The 18,616-nt window shown below is 38.2% G+C and overlaps 1 protein-coding gene across 6 annotated transcripts in view; it reads left to right on the forward strand.

The window, feature by feature from the left end:
* MYO3A (myosin IIIA) overlaps positions 1 to 18,616 on the forward strand; it is a 126,871-nt gene that overhangs the window by 40,921 nt on the left and 67,334 nt on the right. For all 6 annotated transcript variants that reach the window (XM_056337171.1, XM_056337172.1, XM_056337170.1 and 3 more), the window contains exons 6-9: positions 11,837 to 11,913; positions 13,250 to 13,395; positions 15,064 to 15,129; positions 15,546 to 15,701. In XM_056337171.1, the coding sequence (XP_056193146.1) occupies positions 11,837 to 11,913; positions 13,250 to 13,395; positions 15,064 to 15,129; positions 15,546 to 15,701 (445 nt within the window). The remainder of the gene's footprint in view (positions 1 to 11,836; positions 11,914 to 13,249; positions 13,396 to 15,063; positions 15,130 to 15,545; positions 15,702 to 18,616) is intronic.

The raw sequence follows: 18,616 nt of genomic DNA on the forward strand, positions 1-18,616 counted from the left end.
ACCAAACTTGACAGAGGCAGTGGGCCCTTTCCAAAATAATTTTGTGTGTGCCATTCTCCTGTATGCTGGTTGATGATGAGATGTTCCTGAAGAGTGCTTTGCTCTTCTCCGCTGATACTCTTTATGGTGGTTTTCATGTAAACAGGTGCATAAAGCCTGTATCTGAAAGATGGACCTGTGAAGTGCCTTATGGAGCACAGTACTCAAAAAGGACCTATTATCAGTCTGTATGTGTTGTGTGGTTGTGTAACTGGAACTGTGTCTTCCCCGCCCCGCCCCCCCCCCCCGCTTTTTTTTTTTTTCACTACGGTTAGGAACTTTTTAAGACTCATAAGCGAAAAAAATAGTTAACTTTCAGTGGATTAAATCACCTTTGAGAATGGCTTTTCTTTCCTTTGTTCTTTTTGTAGTCTCTGTGCTTGGTGTATAGTGTACCACCATTGTGAGTCCTTTCTTGCACAGCAGTACTGACTTTCCAGAAGCTTCATTTTGTGTCACAATTGATACACATTGCCTTATGGCTGTTGTTTCATGGGTATTTATGTATGCTGTGACCATAGTTTCTGAACACTGCACAGTCTGTAATGCATGATCTTCAGAACACTTATGTGGAAGTATATTACTATAATTCCCAGTTAACAGCTGGGGATCTGAAACTTTGAGAGACTGACTTGCTAGAGGTGACACAAAAAGTGTGTGGAAAAGCTCTCCCAAAATACAAGCTAACAGGCTGTTTGCCTTTCGTAAGGTTTTGATAGTTAAAGAGATGAGAAAGACTTTGAAAGAATAGCATGGCAGTGCAGTACCTCACCCGGATTGCTTTGAAGAGTGAAATCCTTGTTTTCCCTTAATATTTTGCTGTAATATTGTTTAATTACTCCAGTAATATCCTTGTACCTAAGAAACATCTGATCCCAGTTGATAGATTAATGATCAGATCAAGTAAATGAGTTTAGAACATCTCTGCAGCAATGCTTCTGAAGCCCAGTTGCTTATCAAGGAGCTGCCAGACAGAAGTTTCAGCTTAAACTGTCCAAGCCACAAGAAGTTTAAAATACCATTACCGGGGAAGCATCCTTTCTGCTCACATACGTACAGTGCAATAACTGAGATTGGCAGAGACAAATAAAATCATTCTTTTTTACTACAGATAGTAAGTAGCAGCCAAGGGGATCTACTCTAAGCACATCCCATGATCACAGATTCAGTTGCTGAATTCAGAGAAGAAGGTTGACTGAAGGCAGTTTTGCTACCTGAACATTTGTGGGAATTAGCTGTAAAAGGTAGAAAACCTTTGGAGAAGGATGTTATGCCTGAGAATCTCAGCAATTATATTCCAAGCAAGGAGCATCCTCTACTGCATCAATAGAAACAATAAATAGCTGCACTACATTCAAGTGTAGCTGCTATGTTTTCAATATCGGATGTGTTGATATACATTTACATTAAAGTGAATTCCCTGCAGCACTTTAAAGGGTGACAGCTATACAATGTATCATATAAAAAGAGTTGGAGGCAAGCGAGGTGTGAACCAAATTCCCTTTTTATAAATATTCTTAATTATATTCGCAGTTGCTTATTAGTGTTCTGGAAAGGAAATCTTTTACATCTGTTTCTCAGAACTCTGGTTGTATGCAGTGGATTAATGTTAAAAAGCCAGATTTCAGAAGAAATTCTAGCCACTAAAGGTGCAGAAAAAATTCTGGAATTTCTAGCATGTAAATCCAAATTAATTTAATGAGAGATACCTTTTGAAAGTCTTGTGACAAATCTATCTGCAGCCTTTTCAGCCTAAATATCTTTCAGTGTCTGACCTTGTTTCATCAGTTAAAAAATGGCCTGAAGTCACTTGCACACATAGCACACTTCATCTGTAATAAAAATTCATATATTCATCTGCCTTTTACAATGTGTAACTAATTCCATAGGGAACTGAGTGTTTAACACCTGCTTATGCTGACAAATACTTGCTTCTTTTAATATTCCCTCTCAGTTAAATTTCTTTTCTTGAAATCAGGATGCTGCATAGGGCCTTTCATCTATTAAATAATGTTAGTCGAAGACATAGTTCCTATTTGGCAATTCTGAGATGTCAAGTAATGTGCAGTTCCAAAATGGGACAAGAGAAATTGAGCTGTATTGTTATTGTTATTATTTTAACTTTGGTCTGAAAAAGTCCAAATGACATTTCATTTTGAAAGACTGGACATGTTTCTGAAATCCCCAGCTATTGCAGTGAGCCTGGGAGCCTGAAAGCCAGAGCTTTTCGTGCTTATTGAAAGAAGAGGATCCTAGAGGATGCAATTCCCTATCAGCAAACTAGACAGGTTGCTGATGTGCAGGGAGTCATGGAGCAAAGAATCATTTTTCCACTAAAAGTTTTGAAACATCAACAGTCACATGGCAAGTGATTATTTTAGCTAAAAAGAGGAGAGTGTAATGCTGATGGAAAATTCCTCCTCAGCTATGTTTTTGAGGGTTGACCTTGTAGGTTGATAGTCTTGAACAGGAGCAACGTAGCTCATACTTCTATGGGACTGCTAAAGCCTGCTGTCACAGACTAGAAGTATCTCGAGATGCACAGCTGTTGCCTTGGAAATGTCCAGAAAAAATGTAAGTCTAAATTGTACTTCACCACTTAGGCAAATGCATAGTTTTCCAGCAGCACTGTTCCTTGCTGAAGGCCATGTCTTTCTGTGCATCAAATCAAAACATACTTTCTAACCACATGTAATTAGAATGTTGACATTATTACCATGAAAGGTCATTGGAGGAAAAAAAAGCCAGACATCTAGATGGATATTAAAAATATTCAAGTTCCCATAATGAAAATAAGAAGTTGGAGGACTCATTAAATCTTTGGAATTCAAGCTTATTTTTAACTACAAGAGATGATTCCCCCAGGTTGGCCCAGTAATTTTTCTGTGGGAAAGGGATATTGAAAAGAATTGGCACTGTCCGTTCTCAGTTTCTTCTTAAGCATTTCATTAACGGTATCTAAAACTCTCCATCATTATAGAGTCTCTGGATAAGCAATACGTAGGAAAGATCTAAGATTTTTTTATAGGTAAAACAGGTTCCAGTGGAAGACATGGAAACAAGGTAGTGTAATCTCACTGCTGCTGGCAGATGGTGGAAAATTACAAACTGTTCTGCATGCAGTTAATAGAATAATGACTTCAAGGGTTCCTTTAGTACTGTGGATAAAGTGATTGCATAATTAAAACATGCATTGTAATATGGAATATATAGTGAAGATATGGTGATTTTTGTACTTCAAATTTTTCTGCTTTTGTTTCAAATGTTAGAAGTGTTGGATTTAAAAGTGGTATGTGAATATTGTCTTGGCATTCTAAATGCAGTTTCAGATATCACACTTTGCACGTAGCTAGCACAATTTTATCGTGGATGTATAGTAGACTGAGTCAACTACAGATTTAATCTGAGTATGACTTATTGGGAAAAAAACAGAATAGGGAAGGAATACTGTACTGTTCTATTTAGACATACTGAAAACTGCCATTACTTTGTTTAATACTTGAACTATCTCTTCTATGTATTTGGGAAACTGCAGGTAGACAGAGGTCAGCCTTTGTGTTTGGAATGTAATAGGGTTATTATTTTGTTATGGAGAAGACGATCTTCTTGTTTTAAAGCTATCTGAAGTCATCCAAAGTTAAAAGCCAAGGACATCTTAATGCTGGCATTTCTGGATGGCTGCCTGATTATTCAAAATTGCAATTTGGTGAAACAAGACAATTGCAAGACACTTTTTGGTAGTGTATTTTTATATTAACTCTATTTTTACTTTGAAATGCATAAATAATTTCATTTAGGCAATAGTAAATGAAAGTATTAAGTTCATGTCATAATTCATTTGAGTTCATAAAATAAATTTCTTTGAGTTTTTTCCCCCTGGAAAGACTGTGTAGTAGTCGTCTCAGCATTCTCTGTTGTGACTCCAGTACTGGTGTGCTACTTCTTCTTTACAAATTATTGAGTGTTAGTAATGCTTTACCACTGCTAGTGATCAGTAACAATTGATCAACATAAGTTAGAATGCATAGGTGGTTTTGTTATGTTTTATTGCATCATATTCATGCCAATTCAGATACAGAAATACAGGCCAAAATATTTAAAATTCTGTGACTATGCTAAACAAGTTGAGTTTTTGAAGTGTAGATGAGCCAGCAGCTGCTATAATAACAAAGCAAGAGTAGTAAAATCAGTTATACTGTACAGTATACTGCCCAAAATAATAGGAACAGTCTCAAAGTAATTAATGAGCCCATGGTAGGATTCCATCCTGATAGTTCCATCTGCTTAATTGCTCACCTCTCCTGGTTTTCTGATGCGTGAGAGAGCTTTCTGCTGGTTTTGTGGGGAAAGCATCTGAAATCTTGGGTCAGAGATTGGGGAGGGAACCACAACACTGAGCTTCATCCTTTCATCATGACTGCTCACTAACTCTTGTGTTACCTTGCTGTGATACAGTACTATGGCTTCTCCCTACCATGAACAGGCTTGATAGATGCAGTTTGTTGACTGATCACAGATCAGTCTAGCAAACCCTGTGTGGCACATGGCGTGGCAGAGGGAGAGAAAGCTCACAGGACTGTGCTGCAAATGTACACAGTACAGGTTGGGCTGCAATGGATTGGGAGTCTGGAGCCACCTTGTGCTCAGTGAGTAGGTTGAAAAGTCAACTGTGAGTGATCCAAGTTTGAGTATTGGGGCATTTGGGGGAAGGATATTTTAATCTCTGTCCCTTTTAATATCTACCATGGTTCCCAGCCTCACATGTCCTGCTGATATTGAAGAGGAGCTCAGCGTGACCTTGAGTAGTTTTCCAAACTTTTATAGATTACTTATTCTGGAGTAGTCAGAATATCCTATTGTGTCTCTTTCGTCGTGCCCTGCATTAGCTAGAAATGCTGTCTGAATCATTCTGCAAAAATGAAACAATTAATTAAAATAATTTAATTTGAAAGTATCCAAAACTAAATTAATCTTTCTGCCCTTAGCTTACTTTAGGCAGTGAATCATAGCAAGACTTGTATTTGCCTTAGTCATTCTAGCATGTATCCATAATAAAGCTGTCTGCTTCACTGATTCAGATCAAAACCAGACTGTTATAGTGTTGTCATTTCTGCATACCATATAGCATGACATTCATATGTTGCTTCTAAAAAGCGTAACTAGGGGACAGTGGCAGAATCCAATAAAAGTAAGGACTTTGAAGAAGGCTTTCTTCGTGAGCAGCTTGTCAAACTGCTTTGAACCCAATCAGAGTAATAATTCTGATTTTTTCAGACCAGGGTTAGCAGGGATAAGATGGATTGCATTGACTTGAGCTGTGGAACATTTTCATTGTTGAATGTTTAATTCTTTGTTGAAGGCTTAGTCCTTAAAAACTTATTTTATGGGCCATGTGTGAATGAAAGCCTTTGTGCTGTCCACTAACACAAAAAAAGTAATCACGTGGCCAAATGCTGTACCCAGGATAAGCTGTTCACTTGGTCTTTCAAATATTTTCTTCTACTAATTCACATAAAGATGTCACTGATGGCTTAAACATTAAAGAAGCTTGATACAGAAAGCTGGTGTCATATGCCAGAGACACATGAAGCAAGAAAACAGCCCTTTGTGGCCAGCAAACACTTGCTTTGGGTTTTCTCATGGGTCACAAAATAGTCATCTTGTGAGGTTATTAGAAACCTTCTGGTCTCACCTGTGTATACTGAAACCTATTCATTTTTACCTGAACTTTGAACCCAATCAGTCATTTGTACTGAAGTATTCCGGTCTTTAGGTATTCTAAATATTCTGTCCCATCGGCATAGATGTTACAGTAACCCAGATAATCTTGACAGGAAAACCATGTCATATAACAAGGAGAAAAATCTCCAGGGTTTTCCCAGTCATACAGGGAAAAAATTCCTTTTTGGATCTCAGAAATGGCAGTCACTTTGAAATCTGTTATTTAAGGAAGGCAGCATCTAAGAAGGAAGGCTTTCTCCACCAGCATACTGCAGCAGATTGTGTGTAGCTGCACAGATCCCCGAGGCTCCAGAGAAGACTAGTTCTCCTATCTAAATACATCTGGCCAATTGTGCATTCCTTTCAGGAAACCAGCTGAAGCCCCGAAGCATGAGATTTGATTAGAAGCATTGGCCTTGTGCTGCACTGAACAGTCAGGAGCATGTGGAGAGCAGCCCATGGTCACCTGCTCTACTGGCAGCCATGGAGAGAGGGTGCAATCAGAATTGTAGACCAAGGGAAGCTAGAGTACATTGCCATACCATCCTGCCCAATCTCCTGTAATATGAAAGTTCTCCGATTTCTTAAAGAAAGAAGCTGTATTAAAACCTTTTGTTTAAAAAAAATTATGTATTGTATAGATTTAGTGAATGTTCTGCCTTTTTTTAAGTCACTATTTGCTATTTTATTATCAGTATGTACCTTGTAATGATTCTGTATCTGGTTTAGTATTTCCATTTTGTTCCTTACATACCTAAAAATGCCTTTTCTTTGTCCTTAATCCTTGTGGTGAGTTTACTATGAAAGTCACTGGACTTCAATGCCTCTAGTTTCCATTTATATCACTCTATATTTTTTAGTACAGATTAACTATTTTATCCCCTTTTGCTCCATGCCTCTTGGTTTTGTAGTGAACACTATGGATTTTTCATCTCCCAGGTAGTTCATGTATGTGGTCTTGGATACTAAGCTTTTGATCTTTCTGGAGTTGTAAAGCGCCATTTGGTTATCTTTTGGATATACCCTGTTTCAGTTAAAGATTTGCATCTGCAGCAGATGTTTTCCTGAGTGTTTGGGAAAACTGTAGTTTTCATCATTAAAACAGTAGGTGCATTAAAATAATGCATAAAGGCAGGGAATGTGGTGACAAAGGACATGGAAAAGGCTGAGGCACTCAATGTCATCTTTCCCGTGGTCTTTACTTCTAAGACTGGCTTTCAGGAATCCCAGATCCCTGTGATGGCTGGGAAAGTCTGGAGCAAGGCAAAGTTACCCTTGGTAGAGAGGATCAGTTTAGGGAGCATGTAACAAAACTGGACATAAGTAAGTTCATGGGACCTGGTGAGATGCACCCAAGAGTGCTGACTGAGGTAGCTGGCAAATGTCGCTGCAAGGTCATTGAGGTTGGGGGAGGTTCCTGAGAAGTGGAAGAAAGCTATTGTCACTTCTATCTTCAAGAAGGTCAGGAAGGAGGATTCAGAAAACTACAGGCTGGTCAGCCCTACTTTGATCCCTCGGAAGGTGATGGAGCAAATAATCCTGGAAATAATTTCTAAACATATGAAAGACAAGAAGGTGATTGGAAGTAGGTAGCATGGATTTATGAAGAGGAAGTCATCCTTCATAAGATAATGTTAACACCTTTCAACTTAAAATGCTGCTGAAAATTCTACTTTTTTGGCTCCTCATTTTAGCTTTGTTTCCTACTTCTTTATTTCCATCTTACTGATTAGAACCCAATTTTAGTTCTAAATTTAATGTGACCACTTATCACTGAGCAGAAGTTCTGAAGCATGCTTTTCTGTCAATAGGTCACCCAAGGAAACAGTATAGCCTCTGCACTCTTCATTTAAAAGTTCGCTTTTAAAGTCAGTTAAAAGTCTATAAGGAATTCTAATTATTGACATTGTTTCAAAAGAGTTCTGAAGCATCTCTTGTGAAGTCATCAAATCAACCACTTGTGTCTTTATGGCCTTTTAGTAACATTTTCTATTAAATATCTTTATGCTTTCTATCCGTGCTAAATAATTAGACCTGGAGAAGCTCTGTGATCTCCCTTTACATCCCTTTAGTGGGGGTGCCACCATACTTGCAATACGGTTGCCTGTGGTTACGCATCTGGTGTGTTGTGATGTTTGACATTTGGACTATCAGAATTGCTTTGTTTTAATCGTGCTTTTTCCTTGTTGTCATTATGGAGTTCAAAGGAACTATGTATATTACTTTTTTAGCATGTTTTGTGCATTTGCGATGATCTGTCCGAAATTATCCTGTCTGGATATGTACCATTAGCCCAATACAACCTACAGCAAGCAATGAGATGATGTCAAAGATATTTTTGCAATTATAGAAGAGTTGAGTTATGATCCCACCATTGTTGAATAGGAGGTAGCTACTTCCCTGTCTGCCTCCTGATAAGAATGTTGGCTGCTTCTCAAAGTAAAGCTTAGGATGCTAAAGGAAAACCTTAAGCTGTTAGGATCTGTCACCTCCAGATCTAGTGAAAAGGTGGAGCAGAGTGATGTATGAGGGACTGCCTTCACACCCTTGGACAGAGAGCCAAGGAAGGAGAGGCCACTTTTTGCAGCAAACAGCATGGAACAGGAATGCCAAAACCTATCTGCCAGCAGGCTTAAGGGGAATGCAGTGGAAGGTGCTGCTGCTATTTTACATCTCTTTTCTCTAAGGAGGTTAAAAAAATGTTGGGAAATAATTCAAAGCGTTTCAGCCTGCTTAGATCTGCAAAGTTAACAGTGTGTGCAGGTTTTGCTTGGGGAATGATTGAGTTGCAGATTCTTAATCCAGAGAAGGTCAAAATGACGATGCTTTGGTAAGGAAGTGGACACTGAAGGCACAAATGAAGAAGGGTTATGGAAGGGGCAGCCAGAGGCAGTGTGATAGCTAGAGGCTATCACGGTGTGATGGCTTTGGCGTAGGGTTTGTGGTTTTCTGTATAAATACAGTAGCTAGCATGTTGGGAATGCAGTCTCCCTGCTGTGTGCCAAATGTGAATTCAGTACAATTTTTTAGGGCTCACCATTCCCCCATTAGCATCAGCCAGTAAATTGTGCATACCTCTGTCACAGGACATAATCATAAAATGACGTTGTACAGCCTCCCAGTTTAGATCAGAACAGTGTCTACTCAGATTGGGTGCTACTATGAGACAAATCTTTTCTAATAATAGGGAGCTCATTTCTGCACTGTTTGACTTTTATTGAGTGCTAAGGTCATAACTAGGTGGCTTTACCTTCAACGTTATTTCAATATGCCAGTTCTTGCATTAAAAGGCTTGTATAATACTCATGGTATAAGTCTGCTAATTTCCAGTTTTTATTAGTAAGCTAATGCCTAAAAAAAGAAAAAGAAGAAAAGCTTTTTTCCAACTATATGCACAATATTTCCTTTTGGATATTGTGTGCATTGGTACTATTAATGCACTTACTCAGCTCTTCACTTTCATAAGATTTGATATTTGTGTGTAATAGAATACTATGTTGTGACCTATTTTTAGATTTTATTAGGAGAATATTTGACTCGTTTTGCAACAAAGCAGTAGTAAAGGGGAAGGGGGAGGAGCAAGATGGTTTTGTTAGGAAATATACAAGTTAAAAAAAGCTGGCCAGCTATATGCTTGGCTGGTTACTGAAATGCTGGAAGAAATGTTACTAAGTGTGGAATTACAGCATCTTTCCTCTATACACAGAAAAGGCCCAAGGAAATAGCATTTGTCATAAGACCTACACTCCATAATCTGAAATGCCACTTTACTGCTAAGAGCAAAAGGATAAAAAAACCAACCAAACAAAAAGCACACAAAAACCCCAAGAGCCTAAAAAATTTAGTGGTGAACAATTCAAATTAAATCAGCATTTTACTGAAGTAAAAAGAGAGAGAGGAGGAAAAAATCCTTCAGTTTATTTAATAATTACAGTTCAAAGAGAAAAAAAGCCAACAGTGCAAAGACAGAGAGGACTGTGCACATTAATGCTCCTTTTATATTTTGTTCCTTATCTCTACAGAAAGTTACTATTTATAAAATCTGACACTGGAATCATAAAAATCTAGTTAGTGCCTTTCTTTGCCTGCAGCTTTGAATCCTGTTTCCTCCTCCAAGGCTGCAAAACAGAGCTTAGCACAGGGGACTCCCACAACAGGTAAAAGGGGAGAGGGAAGCATAGCCTCCTCCTCCTCCAAAACCAAGGGTCACATAATGATGTCCATTGGCATCACTGCAACGGTGGCAGACCCGTGGTGATGGGTGCTTACTGCTTGCTTTCTGAATAATGTGTCTTGCCAAGGGCACGGGACAGCCACAGACTCCATGAGCCGGAAGCTGGATCTCAGACAGCAACTTGAGAGAGCAAAAACAAAGCCCCTGCTTAGCCGAGCTGAAGTAGGATTGATGGACTTTGCGCTAAGACTCACATTGTCCTGCTTTCCGTGGTGCAAATACTGTGTATTGGCCTTTCTGCAGGCACGAGGAGAGAAGGAGATTCAACTTTCTCAAGCTTGGAGTAGACTAGAGGGAGGCAGCCACAAAAGCAATTGGTTGCGTTTGTCTCAAAGGAACAGGCAGGATCTTTCTTGCTGCCTTATTTTCAGCTGTTATATACATTTCTGTGACAGACAAATGCAAATATTTTGTGAATCAGAGCTGAACACATAGCTTTAGAGTAAAAAAACAGATCAAGCACTCTATGGTTTCTTGACCCCCACTGAAAAAAAACCCAAAACAGTCAAATTCTGTCTAGGCAAAGTTTTAGTTAGTATTTCCACTGGGCAGGTAATGTGAATTGCTTTTGTTAAGAACCATCTACAGAGTTTCAGGAAGATAAAGGTCAAGTGTGTTCAAACCAGATGATACAGAGTTGAAATTGGCCAGTGGTGCTCACTGGAGGGTCATATATTTCAGAATAATGAAATGGCATTCACAGGGTGAAACCGAGTCTTTTTACTTTTTTAAAGAGAAAGCAGATATATGTATGAAGGCAAAATAAGTGAGCTTTAGTGTCAACCAGAGTGAGGTTGGAAGAACTGCAGAACACAGCACCTTTGTTGCCATCCATGATAATCAGCACTTTAGAATACGCCTCTGGTGGACCTCACAGTTGACTTACTCAAATCCATAATAGTTCAGGACTTGCTAGCTGAGGGGCTTTTTTTCTCCGTGCATGGACCTCACAGTTGATTGTGACTCATAAATCCCTAATAGTCTGGGACATGCAAGCTGAGGGGCTGTTTTTCTCCATGTGTTGTACTCTTCTCTTTGCACACGCTAGATATTTCCAACCAACATACCCTTGTTTTGTAAGAAAGGAAATTGGTGGCAGGCTGGTCAGAAGTGTGCTGCAGCCTACTCCAATTCCTAATGTTTCAGTGTCTTTTACTTTAAAACCATAAGGAATCTTTGGACTTCGCTTTAGAGTTCACTTTCCAGCTCTTGGCCTGAAATAGTTAATTCCTTAAAGTACAGCTCATGTTACAAAGCTGATTTACAGGCATTTGATGTTGCTTTGAGAATGTGCTTTGAACATGGAGGGACTTCTGTTTTTGTAAGAATTTTTGAGGTTTTGCTCTCTTGTTTCTTTTTTATGGCAGAGCAGCTGAGGGATGAGGATAAGTATCTCTTATAGTGTTCAACCTGGAATATATAAATAATGAAACAAGAAGTCTAGTATCAGTACTGAGCATTAAAAGAAAAAAAGAATCTGTGGAAGGTACAATACTTCCCCCCCAACTCAAAGGGCTTTATCGCTTCCTAAAACAGGATATAGAAAAAACTGGAATTAGCCAGTCAAAATATGTGGAGTCAGATTACTAATGAAATGCTCATTTGGGACTGAATCCTGGTCCTGCTGAAGACACTGGAAACAAAGCATGCGGAGAACCTCAGCTGAAATGCTGGGTACCTTTGAGGACTGGGCCTCTCTTTCCAGGGAACTGGGAAAATGCATTTGAGATTCACCTGCAGAGGAAGTAATAGCATGACAAGACAAGGATGTCACCGTTCAGAAGGGCTGTCTTGGATGGAAATAGCAATTGCTCTGGTTATAGCTTCCCTTCATTCTTCCAGGTGTGTCTGCTCAGCTGACCAGCACTCGACTCCGTCGGAACACCTCCGTGGGCACCCCATTCTGGATGGCTCCAGAGGTTAGATTCATGTTTCAAAACATTTTGTCATGGGTATTCAAGCTGATGCATTCTGCATTTCTGCTCTTTCTTTGTCTTTCTTCCTGACTGCTGGTACTTTCACCAAATGAAATAGTAATGTCATTTTTTAAAGTGTTTTAAACCTTCTTTCCTACATGTTTGCAAAGATTAAGTTAAAATGGGATTTATTTTTGAAATTACAAGGTTAGAGCCAGAGAGCAAGATGTTGAATTGCTTACGAAAGTGTTAAAGAAGGCAGAATACTATCACTGATCCTTTCCAGCCTTCCAGACTCTGAAACTATGGCTGTCACATTTCCCCATGGATGGAAAGAGCCCAGGGTGGTAGTGGTACTGTAATACTTTATAATACTGTAATACTGTAATAATTATAGCTTTTATGTTTTGATTTCTACACCTGAAAAGTTTTTAATACTATATATCCGTAGCTGACAGCAAGAAATGAACAAAGCTATTATGAGTGAATAAGATGTACTACATATCTTTGGAGATTTTTCCAGCCTGAAATTGAAGCATATAAAGATATATTTTAAACTGAGGCAGGAAAAATAATTTTGTTATAAATAAACCTATGTACTTACATTACTTGTGTGCACATACATGCGTATACATATATTTGTAGCACTTGAAATGACTCTGTACACATGTATTTTTATAAACCTATTCTGTTTATACACAGTGGTCTAGCCACATAGCTAACAGCATACGTGTTAGTTTAGACCAACTAATGTGTTGAAAAATGGGAGGAAAAATTCTAGATTCATCCAGCACTGTGGATGAGCTGAGATATATATGACGCTAAATACATTTGCAATAATCCAGTGGCAAACACATTGTTGAGAAATTAACTTGATCTTGAAATTGGCTGATTTGGCTGAATAAAGACACAGCAGGAAACAGTGAATTCAGCTTCTGCTTTCCTGCTCTTTTTCACTTCATAGAGAGAGCAATAGAGCTCCATTAGTTACTTTTCAGGAATAATCCACAGAAAAGAGATTTAGGGTTGCTGAGTTTCCTTCTTCCCTCAGGCAAGGGATGCAGTTTACCACCTTCAGCTGAAAAAGCCAAGGATTTGCACCATTTTGTCAGATCAGGGAACATCTGGTCAGAGAACCTGGTGTTCATGGACATTTGCTTTCTCTAGTTTAAGCATTGCTTTTTTTTGGCAACAGAATGCTTTAGCTTGCTAAATATGTGCAAACCTGTTTATTTCACCAAGTATCTCCATCCTGTAAGGGATTCCCCTAGCTGTGGGTGTACTCCTAAATTTGGACATTTGACCATTAAATGACCATCCCAGTCTTTTACTCCAACAGGTGATTGCCTGTGAGCAGCAGCTAGATAGCTCCTATGATGCCAGATGTGATGCATGGTCACTGGGTATTACTGCAATAGAGTTGGGAGATGGAGATCCACCCCTTGCTGATTTGCACCCTATGAGGGCACTTTTCAAAATACCAAGGTAATATCTTGATGTGTTTATTTCCTGCCGGGTTAGGCTGAACTTTTCCCTTAACTGTTACTTTCTTCAAACTTAGACTGTATAAGTTGGTGAAGTTTCTTCATATTATTTATGCTAGGAGGAAGTTAGAAAAACTTTATCCAGCTGTATTTTCTGCAGACTGTACTTCAGATGTGTTCACATTGAGAAGTTCATAGCTGTCTGTGGCTATGTTTGAGAAGAAACCATAAGGCCTTCTCCTGAGTGGACTGATGCCCAGTGTACGTGAGCACAGGACTTAGCTGGGTCCCGTATATTCTGTTACAAAGAGTGACTAATGATGGCAATACAGAGCCTGAGTGTGCCACTGTGGTGAACAGACCCCATACCTGTCCTCAAGAGTTAGCTCATGTCCTTTGAAGCAAAGTATTTTTCCACCACTCACATACATTTAAACTGCCACTTTTCATTAGTTTGTGCTGCTCCTGGCAGTTCCAGTGTTGCTGTCCTCAGACAGTGCAAATAGCAGCTTCATTCATGTTTTCTTTGAAGCTGGAGATAAAAGTACCCAAAGTGCCACTTACAGTGTTTCAAAGAACATCAATCTCAAAGTCTGTAGGGGATGATTGCACAACAGTTCATGGATTTCGCTCTTAACAGCTGGAGCAGTACCACAATATTTGAGACCACATAGTACACATGAGTTCTTCAAGTCCTCATCCAAGTCACCCAAGTAAGTTTAAATTACCTTCAGGTTTAAGAAATCTTGGCTAACTTGGAAGAGAATGAATGCTCTTCTTACCTTTACTTGCTATGGGAAAAGCAGTTACAAACTGCTGCGGTCAGTCATTTCAGCTAGGCCTTCAGAAAAACATCTGGCTTATGCCCTTATAAATACTGGGCACCTTCCTGCCCTGGAGCACATATAAGATCAACATCCTTTCATTCCATTAAGTAAAACCTGAAGGTGATAGAGTAAACGTTAAGCGTCACTTAAAGAAAAGCAGTTATGATGACTGAGAATAGAAAAATCACCTCGTCTATGGGTCATTCCTTTTGTCTTTATGATTATACCCAGTGAAAATGGCACCTCTGAATGGAAGACTATTGAAACAATTTGAACCAAATTAACACCTAGAATAAACAGCTCTAACAACAGAAAAGAAAGTAGTAGTATTTATTTACAATGGATCTGTACTTAGTCCTTCAATTCTAATTTTCGTCTGATAAATAAGAAGCAGTTAATAAAGAGCTAGTTCCTTCTGACACTCTCTTCAGCAAGTTGATTAATTCAGTCCTTCTGGGAAAACTTAAAATAGATACTTTTTTTTTTTAAATTCTCTTAAGAAGGTATATTGTTTCAGGCTTGAAAAGAGAAACTTGCCATTACAAGTGAATAGTGATTAATGGGTTGTTAGTTTCATTTCCGTTTATTGATTTGATTGAAAAAATTACAGTGATTCTTAGTTAGTTATGCTTGGTAGCTCATCTCCATGCTATTTCTCCTTGTTAGTTATGTAAAGTAGGAGAACCAGTGAGGCATTGTATCATCTGTCCATGCTCATTTTACCAGTGGAAATCAATATCTTTTTTCAGTGGCCTTCTAAAACTCATTACTCAGCCTGCCTTCATGCATTCTTTTTGTCAAGTGAGTAGCTTATTAACTTACCATCAAACTGACCTTTGCAGGAATCCTCCTCCAACACTACAGCAGCCTGAACTGTGGTCACCTGAATTCAATGACTTCATTAACAAGTGAGTAACAACTGAGACCACTGTAGCTGAATATGGAACATATATAAATGTCATGTGTAAAATATCTTTGCATTCTCTGTGGAAATCTATTGCTACTAATACTTTTCCTTAAAAAAGTGATTTGAGAACCCAGTTTGACTTCCAAGTGAGGCTCCAGATTTAAAACATGAAATAACAACATCTTAACACACTTGATGTTTCTGTTTTTCTTAATTATAAAGAATATTTAGTTTTGAAAGTGCAGTAATTTACTTCTTGGACTCATCAATTCTGTGAAATCTTAACAATTTTTCAGTACAGAGCTGTTGTGATTAAGATGGATATATTTATTATAGAGGCATGAACAAACTACAGACAAGCATTTCAGAATTTAACAGCAATCCTTCAGCAATCATATGCTTTTTCTGCCAGCACAGGTGCTTGACTAAAGATTATGAGAAGCGTCCGACCGTATCTAGTCTTTTACAGCATGATTTTATTAAGCAAATTGAAGGAAAAGAAAACATGCTACAAAGGCAACTCATGGAATTTATTGATGTTCATCAACAGATGGGAGTCACTGAAAAGGCAAGGTAAAAGTAGCTATAAAGCAGACCAGCTGGACAATTTTGATACTTCCACTGTTTCAGAATGGCTAGTGCTCAAAGATTCACCTCTCATAACTTTAGCCAGCCAAAACCAGAGAGCTTAACCTTTGAGGTCCACTATGGAGCCAATGGAAAGGGGGAGTGGGTGGGGGTGTGGGGCATCGTGCTTCACACGAGGTGAAACAACCTTTAGAAGTGCCTCCCCTTTCTCCTGTGACTCAAGATGCAGATTAGGATCCCAGCTTTCAGAAAGCTAAGGTTAGGTGAAATCAGTGTTTGGCACTTTCTTACATTTGCATGGTCAGCTAATGTTTAGTTCGAGTATGCTAAAAATAACTGGTCAGGTTCTTGCAAGAATTGGATGCTACCAACTGAAAGGACTGATAGTAGTACCAGTAGTACCTTGTTTTGCAAACTTACAAATCTACATACTTTCTTTCCTCCAATAGTATTTACTAATATCAGTTCTGGATGGCTTTTATTTAAAACAACTGAAAATGGCTTGGCTCAATTTTACAATTTAAAAAACCCCACCCAGTATGCTGAAGTAACATCTCAAATGTGAAATGTTGTAGATTAGTATTGATGTACTACTGGTGCGAGTGCTCCTGTGCTTCAAGGTAAAGCATGACAATTTTTTCTTGGTTTTTTTAAGTGGAACATAAAATTTAAAAGACATTTTGGCATTATCATCTGTATTGAAAAAGCTTACATGTTTCCTTTCAAATATATACAGCAATCTTCAGTTACAATTATGGAGAATTTTCTTTCACTCTGTGCTTTGAACATAATAAAAAACACATTTCTAAATGTATTTTATATTATAATTTTCAAGTTTTTTGGACTTTTAAGTGGATGTGGGGTGAGCAGTAGTTTTCCTTCTCTGGCATTTCAGTAAAAAAACTAGGCAGTTGGCTTAAATTCAGGCCTCAGGCTGGATTTGTATGTTCTGAATGGTGCAGACTTCACATTTGCTTAATCCAGAAAGAATCTGGAATTGAAATAAGCTTATCGGATGTCAGTGCTGTGCCCTAAACCAGCAACATATTCCAGACTTTTTAAAGTATTTATAAAACACAGGGAAAAGATATGTGGTAAATCAAGTCCAAACTACTGAATTACATGAATTGAGATAGTGGTAGTGCTTGTGACGCTGGTCCTTTCAAATCTTAAATAATTTTTGAAAATCAAGTTTCTTAATCAATTAAGTATTTTGAGCTTTTTTACCCATTTTATAGAACTTATATGTTTATTTTCTATCAAGTCCTATTCTTTTTTTCAAAATTCTTTCATTTTTTTTCATGTTAATACTGCATTAAAGCAAATTACATTAACTTTCTTTTCCTATACAATACAAGCACAGAGTAGCCCAATTTGCATGTGCATAGAGCGGTCAAATGGCACAGGAACAGGATGATCTATTGGTACTTTCTCCATCCTGTTAGACTGATTTGTTAACCAATCTTCACGTGAACCAGAGTTTAAGGGAATGTATTACTATGTGATGAAGTTATTCTATGCTTTTACAGTTAATCAAGTGTAATTTCTACATACATTTTCCCAAAGGAAGACAGAATTTTCTCTCTGAAAATTATAATTTATTATCTGAAATGGTGCAAAAAAATTTACTTATTTAACTAATGATGTAATTTAAATGGGATGGTTAAGCTAATGGCTTGGTCCATACTTGAGTTTAGCAATTTAAAATATCAACATGTAGGCTGATAGTAGTTTAAATCTCATTTGCATTGATTTAACCAAATCTTTTAATATCTGAGATCAGTGAAGGCAGTGTGAAATATTGCAAGTAAAAACCACATTTTACAGTCACTGTACCTATAATCACTTCAGCTTTAACCTGTTTATTGACTATATTTGCTGGAAGATTGTCTTTCATAGCAGTGCCTGCAAAAAAGATTAGCTTTCTCCTAGAAACAGTAAGAATATCCATCTTAATATCTGTTGCTGTCTCTGTACAAGCAAGAAAAGCAGACATTATTTTCCAGTAGCTGAAAATGTAGTAGAGTATGTACATGATTTCACTTAAGAAGAAATTGGAATTCCAGACTTGTAAAGGACATTACTACAGAATAGCATGTTTTTTTTCTGCTGTTGAGTGATAAAAAGATTATACAAAGATCTTTGAATTCAGTAACCATACCTTTTAAAATTCTTTCAATATTAATCATATGTGTCTTCTGACCTTCAATCTGCACAGAAGAAATGGTGTAAAAAGCAGTGTCTGTACAGAAGTACCATGTCAATCCATCTGATTCAGAGTCAAGACATAGGCTGTGTGATGACAAGTCACCTGGAAGTCTGATCTTAAAGTCTTCTGGCTTTCTTTTCTTGATTATCCTGTTCCGGGACTGATTTTACACTGGTGTGTTAGGGCCCTGCTGTAGAATTCCTGAACCTTCACCAGTTGCTGGCAACTTCCCTTGTCAAGCTCCCACCTGATCTCCAGCTCCCTCTCTCTCGGTCCGTAATTTGAAGGCATAACTCTCCTGCTTCTTGGCACTGGGAAGCAAGTAGTTTAAAGGAGTAAAGAACTCTTCCTTGTACCAAGGCAAGAAATCCTCCTTCATGTGTCATGTTGTTTAAATTGGCATGGCATATAAACTCAAGAAATTTGGTATTATTGACTTAAAGTTGTAATTAAGGAATCCAGTTATTTTTCAGTATGTGTTTCGTTTGCTCTCCTCTTCAAATTCAACTCTATTAATAAATTTTCTATTTCAAAAGAAAAATGCCTGGAAGTTAATAGCTGAGGTCCAGCCACTGGGTTTTCCTGTATGCACGATTCCTGTTTTCACTCAAAATCAAATCACCCTCTTTGTCCAGCATGCTGAAGTGTAATTAGGTTCTGCCTGCCTTCTGCAGTGGTAATCTGTTAATGT

The sequence above is a fragment of the Falco biarmicus genome, chromosome 4, assembly GCF_023638135.1.
Source record: "Falco biarmicus isolate bFalBia1 chromosome 4, bFalBia1.pri, whole genome shotgun sequence".
NCBI classification, from domain to species: domain Eukaryota; kingdom Metazoa; phylum Chordata; class Aves; order Falconiformes; family Falconidae; genus Falco; species Falco biarmicus.